Source organism: Oncorhynchus kisutch, unplaced genomic scaffold (genome assembly GCF_002021735.2).
Source record: "Oncorhynchus kisutch isolate 150728-3 unplaced genomic scaffold, Okis_V2 scaffold742, whole genome shotgun sequence".
In the NCBI taxonomy this organism is placed as follows: domain Eukaryota; kingdom Metazoa; phylum Chordata; class Actinopteri; order Salmoniformes; family Salmonidae; genus Oncorhynchus; species Oncorhynchus kisutch.
The window spans coordinates 97,861-107,683 of record NW_022262687.1 but is presented as its reverse complement, the minus strand read 5'-3'; the positions used below and the strand labels follow the sequence as shown (position 1 = coordinate 107,683).

General features: G+C 48.8%; 1 protein-coding gene across 1 annotated transcript in view; it reads right to left on the bottom strand.

The window, feature by feature from the left end:
- LOC109877287 (vacuolar protein sorting-associated protein 13B) overlaps window positions 1–8,275 on the bottom strand; it is a gene marked incomplete at its 3' end in the record, with an annotated part of 71,550 nt that extends 63,275 nt beyond the window's left edge. The window contains exon 1 of the mRNA XM_031816102.1: window positions 8,083–8,275. Coding sequence (XP_031671962.1) covers window positions 8,083–8,275 — 193 coding nt within the window. The remainder of the gene's footprint in view (window positions 1–8,082) is intronic.
- Between the last annotated feature and the right edge of the window lie 1,548 nt (window positions 8,276–9,823).

Genomic DNA, 9,823 nt, shown 5'->3' with positions numbered 1-9,823 from the left:
GTCTCTCTGTCTGATCTCTCTCTCTCTCTGTATCTCTCTCTCCCCGTCGGTTTCTCTGTCTCTCCCTCTCTCTGTTTCTCTCTCCATTTCGGCAGCCCACTTGAAGGTAGACGATATGTTGTTTTCACAGTGGCTCAGCTTGTGTTTGGTAATGTTATGGATGAAGAGAGCTGCTTTCATGGTTCCGTTCGTACCGACCCAGCTGCTACTTCCTGCCTCCTGCCACCGTGGCCTCAGGACTCCCTGGCACTTCTAGGGAACGTACCGACCCAGCTGCTACTTCCTGCCTCCTGCCACCGTGGCCTCAGGACTCCCTGGCACTTCTAGGGAACGTACCGACCCAGCTGCTACTTCCTGCCTCCTGCCACCGTGGCCTCAGGACTACCTGACACTTCTAGGGAACGTACCGACCCAGCTGCTACTTCCTGCCTCCTGCCACCGTGGCCTCAGGACTCCCTGGCACTTCTAGGGAACGTACCGACCCAGCTGCTACTTCCTGCCTCCTGCCCCCGTGGCCTCAGGACTCCCTGGCACTTCTAGGGAACGTACCGACCCAGCTGCTACTTCCTGCCTCCCGTCACCGTGGCCTCAGGACTACCTGGCACTTCTAGGGAACGTACCGACCCAGCTGCTACTTCCTGCCTCCTGCCAACGTGGCCTCAGGACTACCTGGCACTTCTAGGGAACGTACCGACCCAGCTGCTACTTCCTGCCTCCCGCCACCGTGGCCTCAGGACTACCTGACACTTCTAGGGAACGTACCGACCCAGCTGCTACTTCCTGCCTCCCGTCACCGTGGCCTCAGGACTACCTGGCACTTCTAGGGAACGTACCGACCCAGCTGCTACTTCCTGCCTCCCGTCACCGTGGCCTCAGGACTACCTGGCACTTCTAGGGAACGTACCGACCCAGCTGCTACTTCCTGCCTCCCGTCACCGTGGCCTCAGGACTACCTGGCACTTCTAGGGAACGTACCGACCCAGCTGCTACTTCCTGCCTCCCGTCACCGTGGCCTCAGGACTACCTGACACTTCTAGGGAACGTACCGACCCAGCTGCTACTTCCTGCCTCCCGTCACCGTGGCCTCAGGACTACCTGGCATTTCTAGGGAAAGTACCGACCCAGCTGCTACTTCCTGCCTCCTGCCACCGTGGCCTCAGGACTACCTGACACTTCTAGGGAACGTTCCGACCCAGCTGCTACTTCCTGCCTCCCGTGGCCTCAGGACTACCTGGCACTTCTAGGGAACGTACCGACCCAGCTGCTACTTCCTGCCTCCCATCACCGTGGCCTCAGGACTACCTGGCACTTCTAGGGAACGTACCGACCCAGCTGCTACTTCCTGCCTCCCGTCACCGTGGCCTCAGGACTACCTGGCACTTCTAGGGAACGTACCGACCCAGCTGCTACTTCCTGCCTCCCGTCACCGTGGCCTCAGGACTACCTGACACTTCTAGGGAACGTACCGACCCAGCTGCTACTTCCTGCCTCCCGTCACCGTGGCCTCAGGACTACCTGGCATTTCTAGGGAAAGTACCGACCCAGCTGCTACTTCCTGCCTCCCGTCACCGTGGCCTCAGGACTACCTGGCACTTCTAGGGAACGTACCGACCCAGCTGCTACTTTCTGCCTCCCGTCACCGTGGCCTCAGGACTACCTGGCACTTCTAGGGAACGTACCGACCCAGCTGCTACTTCCTGCCTCCCGTCACCGTGGCCTCAGGACTACCTGGCACTTCTAGGGAACGTACCGACCCAGCTGCTACTTCCTGCCTCCCGCCACCGTGGCCTCAGGACTACCTGGCACTTCTAGGGAACGTACCGACCCAGCTGCTACTTCCTGCCTCCCATCACCGTGGCCTCAGGACTACCTGGCACTTCTAGGGAACGTACCGACCCAGCTGCTACTTCCTGCCTCCCGTCACCGTGGCCTCAGGACTACCTGACACTTCTAGGGAACGTACCGACCCAGCTGCTACTTCCTGCCTCCCGTCACCGTGGCCTCAGGACTACCTGGCACTTCTAGGGAACGTACCGACCCAGCTGCTACTTCCTGCCTCCCGCTACCGTGGCCTCAGGACTACCTGGCACTTCTAGGGAACGTACCGACCCAGCTGCTACTTCCTGCCTCCTGCCACCGTGGCCTCAGGACTCCCTGGCACTTCTAGGGAACGTACCGACCCAGCTGCTACTTCCTGCCTCCTGCCACCGTGGCCTCAGGACTCCCTGGCACTTCTAGGGAACGTACCGACCCAGCTGCTACTTCCTGCCTCCCGCCACCGTGGCCTCAGGACTACCTTGCACTTCTAGGGAACGTACCGACCCAGCTGCTACTTCCTGCCTCCCGTCACCGTGGCCTCAGGACTACCTGGCACTTCTAGGGAACGTACCGACCCAGCTGCTACTTCCTGCCTCCCATCACCGTGGCATCAGGACTACCTGGCACTTCTAGGGAACGTACCGACCCAGCTGCTACTTCCTGCCTCCCGTCACCGTGGCCTCAGGACTACCTGGCACTTCTAGGGAACGTACCGACCCAGCTGCTACTTCCTGCCTCCCGTCACCGTGACTACAGCAGAACTGACCGATATGATTATTGTTTTCTCTAATCTGGGCTCGTTGTTTGAGCCTGGCACAGTGGAACCAATGGTGTCATCCCAAAAGTCACACATCCTGCCCAGCTAGCTACTCAAAGGCACGCACAATCAAAGAGTCAAATTAACAAAACCGATACTATTTGAACCCAGGACTACCCCCCAGCACCAGCTCCCTGGACGTCAGTCACACATCCTGCCCAGCTAGCTACTCAAAGACACGAACAATCAAAGAGTCAAATTAACAAAACGGATACTATTTGAACCCAGGTCTGAGGACTACCACCCCCCCCTCTAGCACCAGCTCCCTGGACGTCAGTCACACATCCTGCCCAGCTAGCTACTCAAAGACACGAACAATCAAAGAGTCAAATTAACAAAACGGATCCTATTTGAACCCAGGACTACCCCCCCCAGCACCAGCTCCCTGGACGTCAGTCACACATCCTGCCCAGCTAGCTACTCAAAGGCACGCACAATCAAAGAGTCAAATTAACAAAACGGATCCTATTTGAACCCAGGACTACCCCCCAGCACCAGCTCCCTGGACGTCAGTCACACATCCTGCCCAGCTAGCTACTCAAAGACACGAACAATCAAAGAGTCAAATTAACAAAACGGATACTATTTGAACCCAGGTCTGAGGACTACCACCCCCCCCCCCCCCAGCACCAGCTCCCTGGACGTCAGTCACACATCCTGCCCAGCTAGCTACTCAAAGACACGAACAATCAAAGAGTCAAATTAACAAAACGGATCCTATTTGAACCCAGGACTGCCCCCCCCAGCACCAGCTCCCTGGCCGTCGGTCACACATCCTGCCCAGCTAGCTACTCAAAGACACGAACAATCAAAGAGTCAAATTAACAAAACGGATCCTATTTGAACCCAGGACTGCCCCCCCCAGCACCAGCTCCCTGGCCGTCGGTCACAACATGTTGCAGACAGACTCTCTGCTGTTTTTACTGCTGGGAAGGAAGGCCTCCTGTCTCCATTAAGAGGAAAGAGACGTATTAAATGCATCAAAGACCAGAGGAACGACACAACAAACAAGGAGAGGAGAGGCTGACTGACCACAGCTGACAGGGCAGATAGCTGATAGGGCGAGGAGAGGGTTTGATCTCTCACCACCGTGTGTGAGAGTCCGGGAGGAAGACAGCGTGCCCAGGGAGGAGAACAAACTGTGTTTTACTGGAAACAGACGTAATGTCTTCCTCTCTGAGACCACATGCAGAAGCCCTGATTCCCTTTCTGTTCAAGCGGGGCAGAAGCGTGTTTGGGAACTGGTTCTATTCCACATGCAGAAGCCCTGATCCCCTATTTGGGCTGGGGTCAGTTTGTTATATCTGGAGTACTTATCCTGTCCTATTCGGTGTCCTGTGTGAATCTAAGTGTGCGTTCTCTAATTCTCTCCTTCTCTCTTTCTTTCTCTCTCTCGGAGGACCTGAGCCCTAGGACCATGCCCCAGGACTACCTGACATGATGACTCCTTGCTGTCCCCAGTCCACCTGGCCATGCTGCTGCTCCAGTTTCAACTGACCTGAGCCCTAGGACCATGCCCCAGGACTACCTGACATGATGACTCCTTGCTGTCCCCAGTCCACCTGGCCATGCTGCTGCTCCAGTTTCAACTGACCTGAGCCCTAGGACCATGCCCCAGGACTACCTGACATGATGACTCCTTGCTGTCCCCAGTCCACCTGGCCATGCTGCTGCTCCAGTTTCAACTGACCTGAGCCCTAGGACCATGCCCCAGGACTACCTGACATGATGACTCCTTGCTGTCCCCAGTCCACCTGGCCATGCTGCTGTTCCAGTTTCAACTGACCTGAGCCCTAGGACCATGCCCCAGGACTACCTGACATGATGACTCCTTGCTGTCCCCAGTCCACCTGGCCATGCTGCTGCTCCAGTTTCAACTGACCTGAGCCCTAGGACCATGCCCCAGGACTACCTGACATGATGACTCCTTGCTGTCCCCAGTCCACCTGGCCATGCTGCTGTTCCAGTTTCAACTGACCTGAGCCCTAGGACCATGCCCCAGGACTACCTGACATGATGACTCCTTGCTGTCCCCAGTCCACCTGGCCATGCTGCTGCTCCAGTTTCAACTGTTCTGCCTTATTATTATTCGACCATGCTGGTCATTTATGAACATTGAACATCTTGGCCATGTTCTGTTATAATCTCCACCCGGCACAGCCAGAAGAGGACTGGCCACCCCACATAGCCTGGTTCCTCTCTAGGTTTCTTCCTAGGTATTGGCCTTTCTAGGGAGTTTTTCCTAGCCACCGTGCTTCTCCACCTGCATTGCTTGCTGTTTGGGGTTTTAGGCTGGGTTTCTGTACAGCACTTTGAGATATCAGCTGATGTACGAAGGGCTTTATAAATACATTTGATTTGATTTGCTATTTGTTTGGGAACTCATTCTATTCCACCACCACCTTCTATAACTATAAAGGTCCTTCACACCAACGCCTCCATATCCTGCTGTCCTGTTGCCATATTGACTGTAATGAGCTGTGTTATTACCTGAGTCTAATAGATAGTAACAGTGTTATTACCTGAGTCTAATAGAGAGTAACAGTGTTATTACCTGAGTCCTGTATCTAATAGATAGTAACTGTGTTATTACCTGTATCTAATAGATAGTAACAGTGTTATTACCTGAGTCCTGTATCTAATAGATAGTAACAGTGTTATTACCTGAGTCTAATAGATAGTAACAGTGTTATTACCTGAGTCTAATAGATAGTAACAGTGTTATTACCTGAGTCCTGTATCTAATAGAGAGTAACAGTGTTATTACCTGAGTCCTGTATCTAATAGATAGTAACTGTGTTATTACCTGAGTCCTGTATCTAATAGATAGTAACAGTGTTATTACCTGAGTCCTGTATCTAATAGAGAGTAACAGTGTTATTACCTGAGTCCTGTATCTAATAGATAGTAACAGTGTTATTACCTGAGTCCTGTATCTAATAGATAGTAACAGTGTTATTACCTGAGTCCTGTATCTAATAGATAGTAACAGTGTTATTACCTGAGTCCTGTATCTAATAGATAGTAACAGTGTTATTACCTGAGTCCTGTATCTAATAGATAGTAACAGTGTTATTACCTGAGTCCTGTATCTAATAGATAGTAACAGTGTTATTACCTGAGTCCTGTATCTAATAGATAGTAACAGTGTTATTACCTGAGTCCTGTATCTAATAGATAGTAACAGTGTTATTACCTGAGTCCTGTATCTAATAGATAGTAACAGTGTTATTACCTGAGTCCTGTATCTAATAGATAGTAACAGTGTTATTACCTGAGTCCTGTATCTAATAGATAGTAACAGTGTTATTACCTGAGTCCTGTATCTAATAGATAGTAACAGTGTTATTACCTGAGTCCTGTATCTAATAGAGAGTAACAGTGTTATTACCTGAGTCCTGTATCTAATAGAGAGTAACAGTGTTATTACCTGAGTCCTGTATCTAATAGATAATAACAGTGTTATTACCTGAGTCCTGTATCTAATAGATAGTAACAGTGTTATTACCTGAGTCCTGTATCTAATAGATAGTAACAGTGTTATTACCTGAGTCCTGTATCTAATAGATAGTAACAGTGTTATTACCTGAGTCCTGTATCTAATAGATAGTAACAGTGTTATTACCTGAGTCCTGTATCTAATAGATAGTAACTGTGTTATTACCTGAGTCCTGTATCTAATAGATAGTAACAGTGTTATTACCTGAGTCCTGTATCTAATAGATAGTAACAGTGTTATTACCTGAGTCCTGTATCTAATAGATAGTAACAGTGTTATTACCTGAGTCCTGTATCTAATAGATAGTAACTGTGTTATTACCTGAGTCCTGTATCTAATAGATAGTAACAGTGTTATTACCTGAGTCCTGTATCTAATAGATAGTAACAGTGTTATTACCTGAGTCCTGTATCTAATAGAGAGTAACAGTGTTATTACCTGAGTCCTGTATCTAATAGAGAGTAACAGTGTTATTACCTGAGTCCTGTATCTAATAGAGAGTAACAGTGTTATTACCTGAGTCCTGTATCTAATAGATAGTAACAGTGTTATTACCTGAGTCCTGTATCTAATAGATAGTAACAGTGTTATTACCTGAGTCCTGTATCTAATAGATAGTAACAGTGTTATTACCTGAGTCCTGTATCTAATAGAGAGTAACAGTGTTATTACCTGAGTCCTGTATCTAATAGAGAGTAACAGTGTTATTACCTGAGTCCTGTATCTAATAGATAGTAACAGTGTTATTACCTGAGTCCTGTATCTAATAGATAGTAACAGTGTTATTACCTGTATCTAATAGATAGTAACAGTGTTATTACCTGAGTCCTGTATCTAATAGAGAGTAACAGTGTTATTACCTGAGTCCTGTATCTAATAGATAGTAACAGTGTTATTACCTGAGTCCTGTATCTAATAGATAGTAACTGTGTGTTATTACCTGAGTCCTGTATCTAATAGATAGTAACAGTGTTATTACCTGAGTCCTGTATCTAATAGATAGTAACAGTGTTATTACCTGAGTCCTGTATCTAATAGATAGTAACAGTGTTATTACCTGAGTCCTGTATCTAATAGAGAGTAACAGTGTTATTACCTGAGTCCTGTATCTAATAGATAGTAACAGTGTTATTACCTGAGTCCTGTATCTAATAGATAGTAACAGTGTTATTACCTGAGTCCTGTATCTAATAGATAGTAACAGTGTTATTACCTGAGTCCTGTATCTAATAGATAGTAACAGTGTTATTACCTGAGTCCTGTATCTAATAGATAGTAACAGTGTTATTACCTGAGTCTAATAGATAGTAACAGTGTTATTACCTGAGTCCTGTATCTAATAGATAGTAACAGTGTTATTACCTGAGTCCTGTATCTAATAGAGAGTAACAGTGTTATTACCTGAGTCCTGTATCTAATAGATAGTAACAGTGTTATTACCTGAGTCCTGTATCTAATAGATAGTAACAGTGTTATTACCTGAGTCCTGTATCTAATAGATAGTAACAGTGTGTTATTACCTGTATCTAATAGATAGTAACAGTGTTATTACCTGAGTCCTGTATCTAATAGATAGTAACAGTGTTATTACCTGAGTCCTGTATCTAATAGATAGTAACAGTGTTATTACCTGAGTCCTGTATCTAATAGATAGTAACAGTGTTATTACCTGAGTCCTGTATCTAATAGATAGTAACAGTGTTATTACCTGAGTCCTGTATCTAATAGATAGTAACAGTGTTATTACCTGAGTCCTGTATCTAATAGATAGTAACAGTGTTATTACCTGAGTCCTGTATCTAATAGATAGTAACAGTGTTATTACCTGAGTCCTGTATCTAATAGATAGTAACAGTGTTATTACCTGAGTCCTGTATCTAATAGATAGTAACTGTGTGTTATTACCTGAGAAACAGGTGAATAGTTAGTAGTGAGGTATGATGGTTACCTGAGTTCTGTATGTACTGGAACAGCCCGGTGCGGAGGTCATCAGAGCTGTGTTCTGTCCTGGGGGAGGGGGATTCAGGGGAGGGGGGTGACTGGGTGTCAAAGGGGGGGCTTTTCCTCTTCAGACCCAGTCCCAGTCCCAGACCCAGACCCAGATCCCTGGTTCCTCTGGAGGTAGGCCTGCAGGTGTTCATATACCAGCCGCAAACAATTTACATGCTCCTGGCCCCAGAACACCTAAACACACACAAGGAGAATAGTACATGACAGGGTACTACTATACAGGGTAGGATGGGGTTAAGGATGAGGTTGGTGTTTAAGGATGGGGTTGGGAGTTAAGGATGGGGTTGGGGATTAAGGATGGGGTTGGGGGTTAAGGATGGGGTTGGGGGTTATCGTGGAGTTAAGGATGGGTTGGGGGTTAAGGATGGGGTTGGGGTTAAGGATGGGGTTAAGGATGGGGTAGGGGGTTAAGGATGGGGTTGGGGGTTAAGGTTGGGGGTTAATGATGGGGTTGGGGATGGGCTGGGGGTTGGGGTTGAGATTGGGGGTTAAGTATGGGACGGGGGGATAAGAATGGGGTGGGGGGTTGGGCTTGGGGAATGGGTTTGGACAGGAAGGCAGGAATCTCTGACTCAAAAAAACAGTTGAGACACAGAACCAGACTGGGCTCTACTCTGCTGTGGAGGAGGGTGACTAAACGTAAAAACAGGAACATGTGGGGATTTCTCAAGTTTGATTAAAACAAAACAAACACTCCGTATTTGCAGAAGGAAGTGTATGATTATGTATTAAGTGTTGAGTTGTTGGGGTTGGGATGAGGGTTAAGGATGGGTGGGGTTGGGATGAGGGTTAAGGATGGGTGGGGTTGGGGATTAAGGATGGGGTTGGGGATTAAGGATGGGGTTGGGGGTTAAGGATGGGGTTTGGGGTTAAGGTTGGGGGTTAAGGATGGGTTTGGGGGTTAAGGATGGGGTTGGGGGTTAAGGATGGGGTTAAGGATGTGGTTGGGGGTTAAGGATGGGGTTGGGGGTTAAGGTTGGGGGTTAAGGATGGGTTTGGGGGTTAAGGATGGGGTTAATGATGTGGTTGGGGGTTAAAGATGGGGTTAAGGATGGGGTTGGGGGTTAAGGTGGAGTTAAGGATGGGGTTGGGGGTTAAGGATGGGGTTGGGGGTTAAGGATGGGGCTGAGGGTTAAGGTTGGGGGTTAAGGATGGGGTTGGGCTAAGATGGGGTTGGGGTAAAGGATGGGGTTGGGGTAAAGGATGGGATAGGGTTGGGGGTTAAGGATGGGGTTAAGGATGGGGTTAAGGATGGGGTTGGGGTTAAGGTGGAGTTAAGGATGGGGTTGGGGTTAAGGATGGGGTTGGGGGTTAAGGATGGGGTTGGGGTTAAGGTGGACGTTAAGGATGGGGTTGGGGGTTAAGGATGGGGTTGGGGGTTAAGGATGGGGCTGGGGGTTAAGGATGGGGTTAGGGTAAAGGATGGGGTTGGGGCTGGGGGTTAAGGATGGGGTTGGGGGTTAAGGATGGGGCTGGGGGTTAAGGTTGGGGGTTAAGGATGGGTTGGGTAAGGATGGGGTTGGGGTAAAGAATGGGGTTGGGGTTAAGGATGAGGTTAGGTGTTAAGGATGGGGTTGGGGTAAAGAATGGGGTTGGGAGTTAATGATGGGGTTGGCGGTTAAGAATGGGGTTGGGGGTTAAGAATGGGGTTGGGGGTTAAGGATGGGGTTGGGACTAGG